General features: G+C 46.4%; 1 protein-coding gene across 1 annotated transcript in view; it reads left to right on the top strand.

Moving 5' to 3' along the window:
* Positions 1 to 20,265, top strand: part of LOC119957898 (ryanodine receptor 1-like) — a 463,450-nt gene that overhangs the window by 84,615 nt on the left and 358,570 nt on the right. Inside the window, exons 8-14 of the mRNA XM_038786087.1 lie at positions 1,980 to 2,079; positions 8,124 to 8,220; positions 12,152 to 12,226; positions 13,142 to 13,298; positions 15,383 to 15,547; positions 18,134 to 18,255; positions 20,010 to 20,196. Of these exons, the coding sequence (XP_038642015.1) occupies positions 1,980 to 2,079; positions 8,124 to 8,220; positions 12,152 to 12,226; positions 13,142 to 13,298; positions 15,383 to 15,547; positions 18,134 to 18,255; positions 20,010 to 20,196 (903 nt within the window). The remainder of the gene's footprint in view (positions 1 to 1,979; positions 2,080 to 8,123; positions 8,221 to 12,151; positions 12,227 to 13,141; positions 13,299 to 15,382; positions 15,548 to 18,133; positions 18,256 to 20,009; positions 20,197 to 20,265) is intronic.

The raw sequence follows: 20,265 nt of genomic DNA, 5'->3' as shown, positions 1-20,265 counted from the left end.
CCCTCAGCCTCCACCTACAGGTCTCTGGGGTAGAGAATTCAAAATATTCTTGAGAAAATCTCAAAGGAATTCCTCCTTATTTTGTCTTAAATGGGAGATCACTTATTCTGAAACAGTGCCCCCCCCCCCCCCCCCCCCCCCACCCCCGGTTCTAGATTCCCCTACGAGGGGAAACATCCACTTGGCATCGACCGAGTCAAGTCTCCTCAGAATGGTATATGTTTCCGTTAGATCACCTGTTTTCCTTCTAAATTCCAATGAGTATAGGCCCATCGCTGCTTATTCTATCCTGGAGTCTCCTGACTAAAGTTCCTTGAGCCTCCTGATTAAAGTAAGTACATCACTGCTTAAGTGAGGAAGCCAAAACTGCGCACACTACCCCAGGGGCTGAAGTCTCATTGAGCTGAGAAGACAGGACCTGAGGCTGTTGTGCTGGGACTTTTCATGCCATTGGCCAGAATTTCCCACCTCCGGTGTATTTGCATGGAGGCTGCTTTGGTGTGGGGTTGAGTGATAGTTACCCACCTGCTGGAGGGGGCCTGTTGACGGCATACGTGAGACACCGTCTGGAATTTTCCAGATGGCGTGTGGGATGCCATGAAAGCTGATGAATGGAGGGGGAAGGCCAGCAGCGGTGATGGGGTTAGCGCAGAAAGGCCTCCTAATTCCGCTCCCCTGTAGCCACGATCGCCAAAGGGTCGCAGCTGCGGCGCCGCAATGATGGCCTGGTATCTGGGGGGTGGTCACCCTTTTTGTTTCATTCTTCAAAGGGTGCCTCCACCTTGAGACGCCCTCCCATTCTCCTATCTTCATCGGCCCTGGTCAGTTCTCCTGTCTACACATCTTAGGGGCTGGTTTAGCTCACTCGGCTAAATCACTGGCTTTTAAAGCAGACCAAGCAGGCCAGCAGCATGGTTCGATTCCCGTACCAGCCTCCCCGAACAGGCGCCGGAATGTGGCGACTAGGGGCTTTTCACAGTAACTTCATTGAAGCCTACTCGTGACAATAAGCGATTTTCATTTCATTATTTGCCATCCTTAATTGGGTGGGGCTCCCAGAGACGGCCTCTTAATCCCAAATCTGCATTGGGATTCCACCTCCACTTTTTCGGGTTCCCAACCCACATTACATCATGGTGGTGAGATTGGGACCAGGAAATTAAAATCCAGCCATCGGTGTCGTCAATATCCTGTATAGTTGTAGCAAGAACTCCCTACTTTTCTACTTGTCACATTTGCCTTCCTGATTACTCGTTTTAAGACAAGTAAGTTAGGCTGGTATTCCCAGGAATAAGAAGATTGAAGGGTAATTTGTTTGATGCTTTTAGTATTTTGAAAGTAATTGATACAGAGAAACGTTTCCCCTCAACTGATGTAGGAGACTAGGACAAAGGGACATATCTTTACCAGAGTTGGACCATTTAGGAGAGAAGTTAGGAGAGACTTTTTCATGTAGAGGATGATAGAGTGTGGAACTTGCCATCATTATAGATACTACATTAATGAATCATTTTAAATCTAAGATCTGTATATTTTTATTAGCCATGGGTGTAAAAGTGTATGGAACCAAGCCAGATGGATGAAGAATACAGGTCAGCCATGATCTCATCAGGGTTTGAGATGAATGGGCCCCTCCAGTTATTCTTAACAAACCTCCAAAATAGTTTAATTAGTACCTCTGCTTGAGTTACTTGTGGGGATTTTTTGATTTGCTTGCCATAGAAATCCATCAGAAAATTAAACTCTGTTAATGTTAGCTAGATTAAAACTTGCTGTTTTTGTGCTAAAGTTCCCACGGTGTTCAGTCGATTGTGAAGCAATTGTCTTTGTGGTAAAGCCAGCTCCAACATTTATAACATTGTGAAAGTAAATTGGACCATGGAGCACAGAAAATCTATTATGTGTTCCTAGCATGGTGCGAACCATCGAAAACTTGCTGCTGCTGATTCCTTTAAGTATCCATTCTTCTTTTCTCTCAGCATTTGTCTTACGCCAGCGGAGATTTACAAGTGGATGCCTCCTTCATGCAGACACTTTGGAATATGAACCCAATCTGCTCAGGCTGCGAGCTAGCTGAAGGTCAGTAATGAAATGTACCATGTGACCAGTTACTGCACTAAGTTGTTAACTTTACACGCCATAAGATTAATGTTTTAATTCAATGGACCCTAATTGGAACTGTGTGGTTACTAAGCCAGCAAGGTTTAATTGGTTGCAATAGAACTCAAGGGCATTTTGATGGACATTTGCAATTGGGAAGATATTTTATCTTGGATGCTGTGTCAATGTGAACTGTTTTTCAAACCGGCTCGAGATTTGTTTGTGACTTTAATGACCTAATTATTAGTCTGGAAACTCTTGGGTTATGTGTAGGGCAGGATTCTCCGTTCTCCCCCACCTGGTGTGCTCTTCAGCTTCCAGGCATAGAGCTCTGTGTGGGGGTACTATGGGTGCATAATTTGCATTGTGGGGGGAGAGGGGAACCCTCCAATGGACTTTGGGGGGGGGGGCACCTACGTTACACGCTTACTTCCTTGACCCACCGTGGAGCACACCCCGTCAGGGCCACGCTTGGAAATGCCTGCAGCAATCCACACCCACGTGAATCCCGGCTGAGATGCTTGGACCATCATGAGGCAGTGGCGAATCAGGTTTCCAGCCCGTTACTAATGACCAGAGCATCAGAATGAGGCGCCAATCCTGCTTTTAGCCAACGCTCGATTCTCTGCCGGAACGGGGAACCCAGTTGCCAATGGTTGGCGGCGGAGAATCCAGCCCATAATGTTTTTGAGGCAAATATCACAAGACAGCGAGATGGTCGAATGGAGCTAGTTATAATGACTTACCAGTGTTACTTGGAGCGAATAGTTCACCGTCAGTGGAGGAAAATGGAGTCTTTGATGAAAATGTTGGCTAATCTAGGGATTGAGCAGCTGCTGAATTAATTGGCAGTGCTGTAATTATGTAGTTTAAATCCACCCACATTGAGGTTATAATAGGAATCATGACCGTGCTTCAGGATTATTACTCAAAGCGTATGAACGCTTTGTTTAATCACATTCCCAAACACCTGTTCATACTATTCCTAAATAAGAGGAACATTTATGACATTTGCTCCATAACGAGCAGTCCTCCGATTGATGCTGGAGAAAGGGGTCGAAACAGTTCAGCCAATTCACTAATGATAAATAGATTTACGCTGAATAAATGTGATGTAAGCTCAAAGCAAGTGTCTATTTTGAAATATCTTTTATAAATGTTGAAAGAATTTGAGCTTGATTCCTCAAAATGTACTGAAAGTATAATAGAATCATAGAATTTACAGTGCAGAAGGAGGCCATTTGGCCCATCGGGTCTGCACCGGCTCTTGGAAAGAGCGCCATACTTAAGCCCTCACGTCCACGCTATCCCCGTAAACCAATAACCTCACCTAACTTAAGGGCAATTTAACATGGACAACCCACCTAACCTGCACATACTTGGACTGTGGGAGGAAACCGGAGCACCCAGAGGAAACCCACGCAGACACGGGGAGAACGTGCAGACTCCGCCCAGACAGTGACCCAAGCCGGGAATCGAACCCGGGACCCTGGAGCTGTGAAACGACTGTGCTACCGTGCTGCCCACAAGGCATTGGCAAAACCATAATCAGCAACTAGGAAACAAGAAATGTCTCAAGGTGGTCAATTGTAACCAAAACCGACATTTTAATCTTGCGTAGACCAATGATGATGATAATTATAATAATAATCTTTATTGCCACATATGGGCGTACATTAACACTGCAATGAAGTTCCTGTGAAAAGATCGTGGCCATGATGAGAATGGTATAGTCATGTTTGCAACTCTGCCCAGTTTTGATTAACCTACTTTTGAAAGAATACTGATGAACTTGCAGAAGAGGAACAGCGATCATTTTGAGACGAAGGACATGTGGCACATTTCTCAAGATCGCTCAGCTTAAAAAGCAGGTTATTTTAAGAATTCTGATCTTCAGTGTCGCCTATGGGATCATCAGAAAACAGTTTTTCTTTGAGGTGATTCTGAAAAATGGGGCAAATTGGATTTGCTGTCCGAACTATGAAAGAAAATTTTAAGTGCTGTGCATTTGTGTCCTTCTTTACTACTTGCATTTTCTGAATCCAAGACTACGGATATCAGTCTATAAAATGTAATATCAAAGAACCACGTTTGTACTACCTGTTGGGAGTTGAAAATTGTATTTGGCTCCATACGATGTTGTAGGGCCCCAAATCGAATTAGCTAATTCGCCTCACGATTGTTTTTGCTGTGTGATTGAACTGCCCATTCCAAGGCCCTAGCTAAATTGCTGGAGACCCCAATGTCAATGGGAATGGGCTGTAAGTGCTGTGTTACCATTTAGATTTTGCTACTGCCCAGCTCTTGCCTATTGAGAGGAGGAAAATCAACTCAATGGGTCGGATTTTTCAAAGTGGGGGCAGCAACCTGGTGACCAGAACCTGGTGACCAGAACCTGGTGACCAGAACCTGGTGACCAGAACCTGGTGACCAGAACCTGGTGACCAGAACCTGGTGACCAGAACCTGGTGACCAGAACCTGGTGACCAGAACCTGGTGACCAGAACCTGGTGACCAGAACCTGGTGACCAGAACCTGGTGACCAGAACCTGGTGACCAGAACCTGGTGACCAGAACCTGGTGACCAGAACCTGGTGACCAGAACCTGGTGACCAGAACCTGGTGACCAGAACCTGGTGACCAGAACCTGGTGACCAGATGAATTCCGATGATCGGGGCTGTGGAGTCCTGCTGTCCACTTATTTCAGGGCGGTGTGGGCAACTTGCAGCGAGGAATGGTCAGTGATGCTCCTCAGCTACTGCTTGTGTCTGACTCCTCCGCAGCTCATGTCTGAGTGAAGTTCCGCGCTTCATTCCTTTGACCCTTTTTCACCACGGGGGGGGGGGAGAAGAATTAGGGGCAAGGGTCTAGGCTTCACCTGAATCATGCCCGAGTCCTATCACTGAATAAAACATTCGCATTGAGAGCGCCTAACAGGCTGGCGGACATGATGGGCCAATGAGCACAACTGTGCCCCTATGAGGAGAGGTGCCATGCTAATGGGAGGATGGTTAATGTGGCGAGCAACAATAACATGTAATTTAGCAAGAATTAAAAAAATGTACAAGTGGCAGTGTCCCGCAACTACTGGTGCCTAACTTCACCCATGCCCACGTTGTTCCCCTACAGTTCCACAGACTCTCACTACATCCACATGCGGTGGCTCCTCACTCTTCCCCTCGCAGGCCACCTCGCTCTAAGGCCCGCTCCTGCTCCTCCCCGGTGAGTTCCATGACGCGCTCCTCAAAAGGAGTCAGGATCTTGAGCGCTGGCATCCCATCGTCCATCATCTCTCACTCGTGGCGGTTTTGGGCAAGCTTATCCTGCAGGAGCACAAATGGGGATGTGAGCTGGTCTGATGTTGATGATAATGAAATGAAAAATGAAAATCGCTTATTGTCACGAGTAGGCTTCAAATGAAGTTACTGTGAAAAGCCCCTAGTCGCCACATTCCGGCGCCTGTTCGGGGAGGCTGTTACGGGAATTGAACCGTGCTGCTGGCTTGCCTTGGTCTGCTTTCAAAGTCAGCGATTAGCCCAGTGAGCTAAACAGCCATGGGCAATTGTGGGTGGGCATTACGTGTAGGCAGGGAGGTTATCTGAAGAGTACCTGGGGGTGTGAAGAACCCTGTGGGAGGTCGGGTGCTGGGGCCCTGCGAAGTGGCAGCATAAATGATGGAAGGGTGACAGCAAGATGGAGAACTCGCCCTGGCGGAACAGAGTAATTCGCTCATCATCTTGTGGCATTGCACCCCAGTCCTCTGGTGCAGGCTGCTTGCGCAATGCTGGGATCCTCTCCCAGGTGGCATTTGTTTTCCTGCTGGAAGTTCTATTGTCAGTCTGAGGATAGATTTTTACCTGTCAGTCCTCCATCGCATGCGGGTGAGGGCCCCCTCGTGAGTCGGGAGCAGGCTTCCTCGCTGTCATCCTCCTAGCTGGAATGAGAGCAAGTGCCATGCAGCCGTTTAAATGCAGCTCTCCCTTGATCAGAGCGCTCAGGTGGTTTTCAGGACAGACAAACCAGGCGCTTTGCGCCCCAGCGCGTTTTACACGTGGGAAAAATGTGTTTTTCTAAATGCCTAGAAATTATGGTCTGGATTGCGCTGGTGGGAATCTCTCCATTCTTTGTGCCAAAACTGATACTTTGCCACTTTTGGGAACATTCCACCCAAAGAGTCTACAGGCGGATATAGACAGGTTAAGTGGCAGCACGGTAGCATGGTGGTTAGCATAAATGCTTCACTGCTCCAGGGTCCCAGGTTCGATTCCCGGCTGGGTCACTGTCTGTGTGGAGTCTGCACGTCCTCCCCGTGTATGCGTGTGTTTCCTCCGGGTGCTCCGGTTTCCTCCCACAGTCCAAAGATGTGCAGGTTAGGTGGATTGGCCATGCTAAATTGCCCGTAGTGTCCTAATAGTAAGGTTGGGGGGGGGAGTTGTTGGGTTACGGGTATAGGGTGGATACATGGGTTTGAATAGGGTGATCATTGCTCGGCACAACATCGAGGGCCGAAGGGCCTGTTCTGTGCTGTACTGTTCTATGTTCTATGTTCTAAGTGAACGGGAAAGCATTTGGCAGATGGCATGTAGTCCAGGAAAATGTAAAGTTGTGCACTTTGGTCGGAAGAATAAAGCAGCTGAATATTATTTAAATGGTGAAAGACGGCCGAAAACTGCAGCACAGAGATTTTAGGGGTCCTCGTGCATAAATCACAAAAAGCTAGCATGCAAGTTAATAATAATTTAATAATCTTTATTGTCACAAGTCGGCTTACATTAACGCTGCAATGAAGTTACTGTGAAAAGCCCCTAGTCGCCACATTCCGGCGCCTGTTCGGGTACACTGAGGGAGAATTCAGAATGTCCAATTCACCTAACAACGCGTCTTTTGGGACTTGAGGGAGGAAACTGGAGCACCCGGAGGAAACCCACGCAGACACTGGGAGAACATGCAGATTCCGAGCAGTCAGTGACCCAAGCCGGGAATTCGCACCTGGGACCCTGGAGCTGTGAAGCAACAGTGCTACCCACTGTGCTGCCCCTAGTTAAGCACATTGTTGGGTAGGCAGATGGATTTTACCCTTTATTTCAAAGGGAATAGAGTATAAAAATAGGGAAGTCTTGTTAAAATTATACAAGGCTTTAGTTAGACCACACATTTGTGAACAGTTTTGGACCCCTTATCTAAGGAAAGATATACTGGCATTGGCGGCAGTCCAGAGAAAGTTCACTAGGTTGATCCCGGATCGGAGGAATTTTCCTGTGAAGAGAGGTTGAGGAGGTTAAGCCTGTGCTCATTGGAGTTTAGAAGAATGAGTGGCGACCTAATTGAGGCATGTCGGATTCTCGGGGGGTTTGACAGGGTGGATGCTGCGAGGTTGTTTCCCCTTGTGGGAGAGTCTAGGACCAGAAGGCAGAATCTCAGAGTGAGGGTGTCGCCCATTACAGACAGAGATGAGGAAGAATTTCTTCTCTCAGAATCTGTGGAATTCTTCATTGCAGAGAGCTGTAGTGGCTGGCTTGTTAAGTATGTTCAAGGCTGAGGTAGATTTTTAATCAGTAAGGGAATCGAGGATTATGGGGGTAAGGCGGGAAAGTGGAGTTGAGGATTATCGCACCAGATCAGTCATGATCTCATTAAATGGTGGAGCAAACACGATGGGCCGAATGGCTTACTGCTGCTCCTACGTCTTAAGGTCTTACAGAACGCCTGAGGCGGAAAGCGTCTGAGGCATGAGCTTGAAAACTTTGAACTACAAAATATTGATCCGGCCTTTAGCATGTCCTCAGCCTGTGGAAGCACAGAATGGTGACAGCACTGAAACAGTCATTGTCCACGCTGATGTCTGCAAAAACAACTCGGTTAGTTCCACACCCTCTCGCTAAACATTTTCTTTTCTGCTTGCTATCCAATTCCCCCTGAACCCGATTTTATGGAGTGCAAAAAATATATATTTGTGGATATGTTGAAATGGCAGTCTGGTATGTTTCTTGGGAGTTATTTGGATATCCCATCAACTTTATAGGATTCCTAACTGGTGGGCACGTGCTGCGCCTCTTTCATGGTCACATGGATGAATGTCTCACGGTGGCAGCATTCGATCAGGGTGAAGATCAGCGCAGGTCAGTTCGTCCATTTAATATTTCTCTCGTGTCCAAGATACTGTTGCGGCCTGTAAAATTTCTGTTTTTTTTTAAAAAAGAGTGATAAAATATCTTTGAAAGTTGACCTTGAATAATATAATGTTGTTAAATTAAGCACTTGGTGTAACACTGGGTGACTAGGAAGACTGCAGGATGCTCCCAGGTTTATTTAGTTAGCTACTTTGAGCGGGGATAACAGCGGGGGTCCGTAAACTGACCAGTAGCTCCAGGCTATAAGGAGGGGAAATAGTTGATTCAACTTCTGTAACTGCTTATTATTCAGCAGCTTGCTGGAGACTATCTTAATAATCTTTATTGTCACATGTAGGCTTACATTAACACTGCAGTGAAGTAACTGTAAAAAGCCCCGAGTCGCCACACTCCGACGCCTGTTCGGGTACACAGAGGGAGAATTCAGAATGTCCAATTCACCCAGCAAACACGTCTTTCGGGACGTGTGGGGGGAAACCGGAGCACCCGGAGGAAACCCACGCAGACACGGGGAGAACGTGCAGACTCTGCACAGACAGTGACCCGAGCCGGGAATCGAACCCGGGACCCTGGCGCTGTGAAGCAACAGTGCTAACCACTGTGATATCGTGCTGCCCTATAGGGGAAATTTTAACCAAAGTAAAACGTGCCGACTTGGCTTGGGTAAGGGAAGGATGTTGAAGTTTTAAAAACTAGAATTCCGACCCAAACCCACGTCCAACCTGTCCACTTCTAACTTTAACTGACCAAACTGCTCCAAGGACGAGAGTTGGCACTTCAAATATTATAGGAAGGCCATGAATCTCATTGTCGAGTGCTGGATCCAGGAGCAAACACCCTTCACAGCTACATACCGGATCTAGACTGCCTGCTAGGCTGAACCCTGTGATTTCCCATTCCAACATCCCCCATGAACCACTCAGCAAGTCTGATGAAAGGTCATCGACCTGAAACATTTGGGCAGAATCTTCGCAAAAACGTTTTAGCTCATACTGAGCGAGATTGACACCGTGAGCTGGAGGGGCGGGCTCTAAAGGTGGCGACAAGGTCAGGAATCCCAAGATCAGGGTGCTGTTTTTAAAGGGCACCCGATCTCCGACATAAACAACAGACCATGTCTCTCTTTCTTTCCCTTTCCTGAGGTTCGGTGGCCGCCGAGAAAAGGGGTAGGGCTGGTTTAGCTCAGTGGGCTAGACAGCTGGTTTGTGATGCAGAACAAGGCCAGCAGCGCAGGTTCAATTCCCGTACCAGCTGAGAATTCTGAATTCTCCCTCAGTGTACCCGAACAGGCGCCAGAGTGTGGCGACTGGGGGCTTTTCACAGTAACTTCATTGCAGTGTGAATGTAAGCCTACTTGTGACAATCAAGATTATTTACATTTACATTAGTGGCCTTTACGGGATTTGCACCCACGATCAATGGGGCCGCTAATTCCTGGTCAACAACTCTATTTCTTCGACGATGCTGTTAGACCCCCTGTAGTTTCTGTTCAGCTTGCTTCCTGACTGCATCCCAGCATGATGTAGTTACCAGTTTCAAGCTTGATGGTTTTGCTATAATCCACACGAGACCCAGGGATTGGAGCAATCTGTCACCCCATGAATCTTGCCGAGCACGAGCTCCCCCTTGAAAAGGGCAGGAAACCCGAGGATATTGGCCAGGTATGGAACCTACATAGCAGACCCAACTGGGATCTGATGTATATTGTAAATATAAATGCTTTGCAATAAATATCGGGCGCGATTCTCCCAAATTGGAACAAAGTTCCATAGAGAGTGCAGAGAAACACATGCCTGTTCACCGCGACTCACGTTGTATAAGGGGCCTGAATGGGGAAATGTGCAACCCAAGGCGGCACGTAGCTCTGTTCTGTACACTGGGGAACTCTCCATTTGGAATCCCGATATCCAAGGCCCCCCGAAGCGCCCCAACCTCTTTCTCCCCCCAGCCCCCAGCTCGGACGCACTATGGGAGGGTCCCCGGCCCCCCCCGCGCCACTACCCAGCACCCACGCAGGGCACCTCTGGCCCGATCGGGCGAGCGATAATTGTTTCATCGCTGTTTCTTGGCAACTCCATTTGTAATGAGGTCTTGTTTTTGAGTTGCATCTTACGGTAATAGAACATACAAAATGAGAGAAACTAACATTCCACCTTGATTGCCTCCAATTCCTCAAATGTGGAGCAAATTTTGAGAGTGGGAAAGACTTTAAAATTATGCCAAAACTGGGAGCCTCTGTCTTTTTGATAGCTTGCTCTTGCCGTTCTCATTTTATTAAGTTCAGCTGTTACAGACACTACCTTTTAGAACTGACACTAATAGCCTTGCCGTGTTTATTACGGAAATAATTTGAGCGCTCTCAGCAGAGATTTGATTTCACTGCTGATATGAGACCTGCTCGATGGCCAGCAGAATTCATCCACCAGTTGTCACTGGTAGTTACCGCAGCCCAAGATCTGGTTAATCTGATTTATGCCGGGTGTTAACAGGCACTGTTGTATAAAATGTTTGACGGTGGAGAAACTAATGTTGGATGGAAATTCAGCCCTTCATGGCGTGTTGGTTGACTTCCACTGACATGCCTGAGAAAGCTGAACCTGTCTTTCATTCCTATGCACGTGGCATGTATGCATTCAAATGAGGGTAACGTATCTGATTGTTTGCCTTCCCGTTCTTTTGGTCTCCCAGTGACGTGCACCACTGTAATAGAGAAAATCGGAAAGTAATTTTTAAAGGCTTTTAAATTGTCGCTAAGCACTAGGAATGGCAAAAGATTGTGTTGGTATCATTCTCCTAAATTTTTCCTTTGCTCGTGCTAAATTATGTCTGCACTGTACACAATGGGTGGGATTCACTGCTCTTGTCCATGGCCGGACCCGTTACAAGCGAGGGCGGAGAATTTGGTGCTGCAGTCAAAACTTCATTCACTTTCAGTGGCACCGGGGAAATCCCAGCCGTGACCGAGGACAGAGGTTTTCGACCATTGCCTCCGATACTAATAATATTCACACCATAGAATCGCGACAGTGCAGGAGGCCATTCGGCCCCTTGAATCTGCACCAACCCAACGAAAGAACACCCTATCTAGGCCAACTCCTCCACCCCACAACCACACCTAACCTACATATCCCTAGACACAAAGGGACAATTTAGCATGGCCAATCCACATAACCTGCACATCTTTGGACTGTGGGAGGAACCCGGAGCATCCAGAGGAAACCCACGCAGACATGGGGAGAACGTGCAGACTCCACATAGACAGTGACCCAAGGTCAGAATCGAACTTGGGTTCCTGCCACTAAAAGACAGCAGTGCTAACCACTGTACCACCGTGCCGCCCAACATTGTGGACACAACTTTGATCAATTGATAAAAATAGTCAATGAAGAATATCTCTTGAGCCTTCTGTGCACATTTTACTAGCTACAGCATTTATGGCTGCTTACAGGAAAACTAAACTTTTCTTGTACAAACATGGGCTTTCAGTATTTTTGTTCCTTATTTTGCTTCCATGTTTTTCTAAAAATAAAACTTTTCAACAAGTATTAAGATATCTGACAAAGAAAATGCACTGAACTAAGTTGAAGTGAGGCAAGGAGTTCTCATAATTGATTGTCGATCAGATCAACAAAACCTACTCAACAAGCCATGAATAAGAGTTGTCTTTTTGAAATCCCTCGTCAGTCATATTACTGTTTGAATTATGAATAATTTATATTCTGAATTAATATCCTTTTCATACCCTCTAGGTTGGTTCACTATGAAGGGGGCGCAGTGTGCAGCCAAGCAAGGTCCTTATGGAGACTGAATTAATATCCTTTTCATACCCTCTAGGTTGGTTCACTATGAAGGGGGCGCAGTGTGCAGCCAAGCAAGGTCCTTATGGAGACTGAATTAATATCCTTTTCATACCCTCTAGGTTGGTTCACTATGAAGGGGGCGCAGTGTGCAGCCATGCAAGGTCCTTATGGAGACTGGAACCGTTGCGCATCAGGTAAGGAGATTGGACCTGGTTTGCAGAAGTGACCGTGTCAGTTCCACATAATTTGAGGGGAAAAACCTAAGCTAGGTAGTTCATATAATCAGAGAATTATGACAAAAACAAAATCGTGAAGTCGTGACCAACGGAGTAAAGATTTATAAAAATGTCCTTTTTTTTTCTTGAAGCCTTTCAAGTTTCATATTACAAATTGTAGATGAGAGAATACGCCTGCTAAAACATCTTTAAATCAGTAACTAATAAACTTCAAATAATGGCAACATGAAGGTTAATTTTAGGCAACGGTACATGTTGAACCTACGTTGGAAAAATGTTAACTACTTCATACTATTTGACCAATAAGATCAATTATAGTGATCGAATGGTTACAAGCAGCAGAAGAACATTCATTTAACTCTAGACCAGTTGAATATTTTGTCGAAATGTCGAAATGCAAATTACAATGCTGACAAATATTATTCGCGCCCCAATTTGTAAAAATAATAACCCAGGTATAAGCTGTTCTGACAAACTATGTGCACTTACTAAGACTATGCTTGAATATCTAAAGATGTCGAATTAACATCCTTTTTTAGCGAGTAGCGCAACTATCCCTGAATCATAAATCCGTTTTGCCAATGTTACTGTACCGGTTACATAAATGGCAATATTACTGCAGAGTTAATTTTAAACCCTCCTATGTAGTACATTCATTCTGATTATGACGTAGCTTTGGGCGTTCAACGTTTCATACGTTGTAATGAATCGAGTATTTGTATCAAATGCAATATGGAAACTTTAGAAGCTGTTGACAGGCAGCTAGATTATGAATAAATGACTGGTAAATTTCAGCTGCCTTCAACCCGTGTTGGTGGAGGTGTTGGTTTTCGTCCAACTTCTGAAGAATTGATGCTTTTTCCCCCCCAACAGCTGGAGTGGTGGCCATATGAAGTGGGGTCAGTATTTCCGTATTCGTCATGTTACCACAGGCAAATACTTGGGCCTGGATGAGGAAAAAGGACTTTTACTTTTTGATCAAGAGAAATCAAATATCAAAATCACCTCATTTTGTTTCCGAATTTCAAAGGTGAGAACAAATTGTGGGGCGTGGGGGGGAAATTATTTTTATTCCACCTGCTCATTTGTGTCCGACTTTCTGATCGATGCTCAAACTCGAAAGTTGTCATGGTCTTTCGCTAATTGACTTGATTTTGGGTGGGATAGATGAGGATTGGCACAAAAGGAGAGTGGAGCCTCTGGTGTTGGAAGGAATGGGAATAATCGGCCAGAAGTACTGCTGCTCTAATCCCTACTGTTCAAAAGGAGGCCATTCAGCCCATCGAGTCTGCACTGGCCCTCTGAAAGAGCACTCTACCTAGACCCACGCCCCCACCCCATCCCCACCTAACCTTTTGGACACTAAGGGCAATTTAGCATGGTCAATCCACCTAACCTGCACATCTTTGGACTGTGGGAGGAAACCGGAGCACCCGAAGGAAACCCACGCAGACACGGGGAGAACGGGCAGACTCCGCACAGACAGTGACCCAAGGCTGGACTCGAATCTGGGTCCCTGGCACTGTGAGGCAGCAGTGCCAGGCGCTGTGAAGCAAAAGTGCTAACCACTGTACCACCATGTTGCCCAATTGAACCAGGGTAATGCGTCATTTGCAATCTCTTGTCAAACATGAGATTAATCTTCTTTTGGAGAATTAAAAATGACCAGATACTCATAAGCGGGATCTCTCAAACTTATTTTTGTTTACTCGTTCATTCTGGCACTCCATTTTTAACACTACACAATCTCTCACCTTCTCCCACTTCAAACTTGTTCTGTTACTTTTTTGTCACCCAAACAGTCCCTCATAGCTCCACAACAACTTTTATTTTCTGCTGCTTGTGCTAATTTCTTAGTACCCCTCAGTTCCACTTGAGTATTGTAGCTGAGGGCAGCACAGTGATGCAGTGGTTAGCACGGCTGCCTCACGGCGCCGAGGTCCAAGGTTCGATCCTGGCCCCGGACCACTGTCCATGTGGAGTTTGCACATTCTCCCAGTGCCTGCGCGGGTTTCACCCCCACAACCCAAAGATGTGCAGGTTAGAGGTATGGAATAGAAGGCCCTTCGGCCCTCGATGTTGTGCCGAGCAATGATCACCCTATACCCGTAACCCAACAACCCCCCCCCCCCCCCCCCTTACTTTTTAGGACACTAAGGGCAATTTATCATGGCCAATCCACCTAACCTGCACATCTTTGGACTGTGGGAGGAAACCGGAGCACCCAGAGGAAACCCACGCACACACGGGGAGGACGTGCAGACTCCGCACAGACAGTGACCCAAGCCGGGAATCGAACCTGGGACCCTGGAGCTGTGAAGCATTAATGCTAACCACCATGCTACCGTGCTGCCCAGTGGATTAGGTGGATTGGCCACGCTAAATTGCCCCTTAATTGGAAAAAATAATTGGGTACTCTATGAATTTTTTTTTTTTTAATTGTGACTCTTCAGCCATTTCCCCGTATTTTTCTTGGTGAATAGGGCAGACAGTGCTAATGGATGTGGAAGCATCTTCCCCCATTTTGTGATAGGCCGGTAACTGTACTAACTTAGGTCTGATGCTTACTGATAAATGGGCGAATGCATTTTAATGACGTTAAAACGAGAGGAGCATATCCTCCTTCCAATCTTTCTCTCTTTCATTTCCTCTGCCAGAACTGCGAAGAATGTATGGGACTTCTAGGTAGACATAAAATAAATATGTATTAATGGCGCAGTGCATCCTCTGAGAGCCCCATATCCAGATTGAGTGATTTGCAGTAGTTTGTTGTCACAACAGCTAAATGTTATTCTTCTGGTTTACCTTCTCAAAGCCAGATAAATTGTGAATTGGTGACCCTCTTCAATCTTGGCTATCAATACACAATGCTACTTCTCCCACTCCTATAAACGTTGATAATACTGGGGAATTTGCTGCACTTAACATGGAATTTGTAAAAGAAATAGCCTTTCCCTTCTGCTCTGGAATGGTACAAACCATTATCAGGAACACAAAAGAACAGTCAATCACTCTCAGGTTGACAGCCTTTTATATATATATATATGTATATTTATATCGCTCAATGTACAGTACACTGAAATGGGACTGAACATAAATTCTCTACTCCCCTAGGATAAAATCGATGCAGGTCCTAAAAGAGATATAGAAGGCATGGGAATCCCTGAGATCAAGTATGGTGAGTCGATGTGCTTTGTGCAACACGTGAGCAGTGGACTTTGGTTGACTTATGCAGCAGCTGATACTAAAACAGTCCGTTTGGGACCCTTGAAGCGGAAAGTAAGTACATGCTCTTGCCAGTTGGTATTTAGAACTGAAATAAGATCGTGGGCGCGATCCACCGGTCACGGTGGGCTTGCAAAGTAGCGTGCTGCGGTGTGACATGGCCGGTAAACGACGGGGGACCCCCGTCCCGGGATCTAGCCGGCTTGCCAAGCCAAGTGAGGTCACGTTGGCTCTTGTGACACATCGCAATGTGAGGCCTGTCCATTGTGGGCGGGATCACATTTTGTTAAATCTGCATATTAAGCGAGACAGCTCATCACACTCTAATATCCAGTTCCCTTGGGTAACCGAGGCGTTGAGACCTATCCCTTTTCCTTGGAGACCTCGGGGAAGCGCCGTTTCGAACTGGTCTGCACTAACGTGGACCAGACTGAACAGCACCCATGAGGGTCTCCCAGGGGATTGGAGGCCCCCCCAAGGTGCACACCGTCTGGGCAGGGTGGTACCCTGGCACTGCTGGTGCCACCTGGGCACCCTGGCACTGCCCAGGTAGCACTGCCAGGGTGCCAGTCTGGCACTGCCAAGGTGCCAAGCTGGCACTCTTTGCGCGGCAGTGCTCAGGCGGGGTGGGATGAGTGCCCGGTGACCCCTGACAGTGAGTTAGGACTTGTGGGTCGCGTCGGGGGCTCGAGAGCTCACGACGGCATTTAAAAAAAATCTCCCCCTGCACTGAGGCGTTTCGGCGACTGGGGCTCCTCCGTGCAGGAAACGGGATTAAGTGCTGTCTCGGCTGCATCTAACCGGAGTCACATTAAATAGTGTTGTGTTTCTAGGTGCTGCGAGCACTGGGAAACACGCAACTAAACGCGTTCGCTATGGGACATAGTTCCTATTTGGTTAAATCACACCCCAAAATTCGATAATACATAAAGGCTCCAAACTCCGATCCTCAGCTCCATCCCTTTCTCCAGGCAACAAACCACTGCTTGCAACCTCGGTGCCACCTTTGACCCTGGGATAAGCTTCCGACCTCATTCATACCATCACTAAGAGCGTCTATTTCCACCGTAACATCACCCAACTTCGCCCCGTCTCAGCTCATTTGCTGCTGAAACCCTCATTCACACCTTTGTTACTTCTACACTTGATTGTTCCACTTCCCACATTCTTATCTCGTAGCAAGTCCTGTTTTTCCCCCATCAGTCCTGTGCTCCCTGAATGCAGTGGTATCAGTCCAACATGTCTTGATTTTAAAGTTCTCTTTCTTGATTTCCAACCCTTCACCTTCCTATCGAGTTGTCCCCTCCAGCCTCACAACCCTCGTAGGTGTGTGCACTCCTCTAATTCTGGCCTCTTGTGCATCTCCGATTTTAATCATTTTACTTTTGACCTCCTACGAAGTACCTTGGGCTGATTTATTATGTTACGTGGTGGTATATAAATAAAGATTTTTTTCAAAACTAGGGATTATTGCTGCACCTTGAAACATGAACCATGGTTACATAGAACATAGAACAGTACAGCACAGAACAGGCCCTTCGGCCCTCAATGTTGTGCCGAGCCATGATCACCCTACTCAAACCCACGTATCCACCCTATACCCGTAACCCAACAACCCCTCCTTAACCTTACTTTTTAGGACACTACGGGCAATTTAGCATGGCCAATCCACCTAACCCGCACATCTTTGGACTGTGGGAGGAAACCGGAGCACCCGGAGGAAACCCACGCACACACGGGGAGGACGTGCAGACTCCGCACAGACAGTGACCCAGCCGGGAATCGAACCTGGGACCCTGGAGCTGTGAAGCTTTGACGCTAACCACCATGCTACCCTGCTGCCGGTTGAGTTACGTGTTGTCTGTTCGCTATTGACACAAAACTTGCTCCTGCTTCTCTTCATCTGCGTTTGGCTAGCAATTGCCTGCCTAATAGCAACTTTAACTAATCTATGAATTTTGCTACACAAGGATTGTTTATGTATAGTTTTATTATGTATTTGTGAGTGTCCTGATGATTCTCCATATCCAGAATAATCAAACGCATGTATGTACATTTGAGACTCATGTCAACTTAGCAAATGACATTGAGTCCTATTAAAAATAGCTTCGCCATTTCATCTTCTGTAATGTTTATAATTCCAGAAGAGACCGAGTCTTCATTTTTAAAAATAGGATAGATATTTGTCATGGCAGACCCCTGTCATGATGTTTAATTTTATTGAAGTCAATCGAACTGGGCATCAGATGGGAGCTGTACATGTGGCCGCCGATTTGATGCTACCTGCTTAGCTCCTGTGGTGATATAACCACTGTAGATATGTGTACTTGCAGTAGGGGGATGTACCTGTAATACAGGTTCCTCCGGTAAGCCCCTGCCGGCTAGCTCCTCCCACAGGGAGCTTGTGTATAAATATGCGTGTGAGTCACTCAGATCCTATTCTACAGCTGCCGCCGGAGGAATAGCATCACACAGCAATAAAGCCTCGATTGTACATGTCTCGAGTCTTTGTGTGCAATTGTTAGCGCCACAGCGCCAACCCCCAGATTAGGTTTCTACCCCTGTATGTGTCATCAAAGACGATCAAGTAAAACCTTTCACTCCTGAAATGGATAACTGTTCAAACAAACTTTGTCTTAGGCTATACTACATCAAGAAGGACACATGGATGATGCACTTTCATTATCGCGTTCACAACAAGAGGAATCCCAGGCTTCTCGAATGATCTACAGCACAAATGGTCTCTTCAACCAATTCATTAAGTATGTGTTCCCCCCCCCCCCTAATGTTTTATGAAGAAAGGTTGAGTAGGTTGGGACTAGACCCATTGGATTTTAGGAGAATGAGATCTTATTGAAACATATAGGATTCTGAGAGGACTTGACAGGATGGATGCTGGGTGCAAGTTTCCCCTGTGGGCAAGTCTAGAACTAGGGGCTTCATATTTGAAAATAGGAGGTCTCCCATTTAAGATGGAGGGTCGTTAGCCTTTGGATGCCCTTCACCAGAAAGCACTGGAGGCTGCGTCATTGAATATATTCAAGGGGGAGTTAGGCAGATTTTTGATTGACCTGGGAGTCGAAGGTTATGGGGAATAGCAGGAAAGTAGAGTTAAGGCCACAATCAAATTAGCCATGATCGTGTTGAATGGCAAACTGACTCAAGAAGCCTCCTTTTTCTTATGAACTTATTTTATCATTGCCTATTTTTCTTCTGCCTTTGTCGCTATGGAATGCAAAAGCTGTAGAAAATGACTCCGTTAAGAGGCATTTGTAACACCAGGAAATCAAGTATTACAGATACTATAAATCTGAATAAATGCAGGGTATTTTGGAAACCTACAGCAGAAGGACTGGATGAATTTCTGAAGAGAATAGGCAAGTTCTGAGGTGAGACCTGAAATGTGAACTCTAGTTCTCTCTCTAAAGATGCTGCCAAACCTGGGGAATATTGCCAGCATTATTACGTAGTGCTATTATTACTGGGATAGTGATCCAGGGACCCAGGTAATGCTGAGGGAGCTGGGTTCGAACCGACGGCAGATGGTGAAATTTGAAAGATAGGCGGCACAGTGGTTCGCACTGCTGCCTCACAGCTCCAGGGACCCAGGTTCGATTCCAGCCTTGGGTGACTGTCTGTGTGGAGTTTGCACTTTCTCCCCGTGTCTGCGTAGGTTTCCTCCCGCAGTCCAAAGATGTGCGGGTTAGATGGATTGGCCATGCCAAAATTGCCCCTTAGTGTCCAAAAATGTGCAGGTTAGGCGTGGTTACGGGGATAAGGCGGGGGATAGGGTTGGTCTGTTGGTCCAGGGGTATGATTGTCGCTTAGCGGATAGGGCAGGGGAGTCGGCCGAGGTAGGGTGCTTTTCAGAGGGTTGGTGCACACTCGATGGGCTGAATGGCCTCCCGCACTGTAGGAATTTTTATGGATCCTTCTAAAATATTAAAACAAAATCTCCTAGTCACTAGGATTCTGATACGAATACTATCTGAATTGAAAAAAAAGCTCATAGGAAATAATTGTGTCTTCATTGCTCTACCATAATTTGGGATAATTGGATTAAATTGTGACTGTGGTGAATGAGATTCACACGGTATTATAAGTTACCAATGTCACTCTGTTCCCATTGTATATATGTACTGTACCGATATTGTAAGTGCAGTTGCACTACCTGACCACCAGGGGAGTAGCTCTGGGAGTACTCGAGAGTTTGTACTGGGCTCCCCCTTGGCTCCGCCCAGAACTACTCCCCCTGGAGCTGCTGTATAAAGATCCGTGCCACAGCCAGCCAGCCAGTTCATCGAAAGTTCAACGGCTAACAGGCTGGCTCTGTTGTAAGTATATTAAAACCGCTATTCTAATCCTACAAGCACGTGTCCGTAGAATTGATGGTTCCATCAGTGACCATGATAACTATACGCTCACTGGGGCACTTAATTAGCCATTGAGTGTATAGAACTGTGCTTTTTCAAATTATTCTCCCATGCTCACAGTAATTTTAATATCTTTAACAAAGAGGCCTGGACATGCTAAGTGGGAAGAATAAATCTTCAGCTCCAGTGAACCTCCCGATTGATATGATGGTGTTGAGTCTTCAAGACTTGATCAGCTACTTCCAGCACCCCGAGGAAGAGCTTGCGCATGAAGAGAAACAGACTAAATTGCGCTCACTGAAAAACAGACAGAATCTATTCCAGGAAGAGGTAAGTTGACAAAATGTTGGAATCGGGGAAGAGGAGGGGGTGAAATTGGTCTTCAGTAGTAGCATGCGA

The sequence above is a fragment of the Scyliorhinus canicula genome, chromosome 27, assembly GCF_902713615.1.
Source record: "Scyliorhinus canicula chromosome 27, sScyCan1.1, whole genome shotgun sequence".
Classification (NCBI taxonomy): Eukaryota; Metazoa; Chordata; class Chondrichthyes; order Carcharhiniformes; family Scyliorhinidae; genus Scyliorhinus; species Scyliorhinus canicula.
This window is presented reverse-complemented; position numbering and strand designations above follow the sequence as displayed.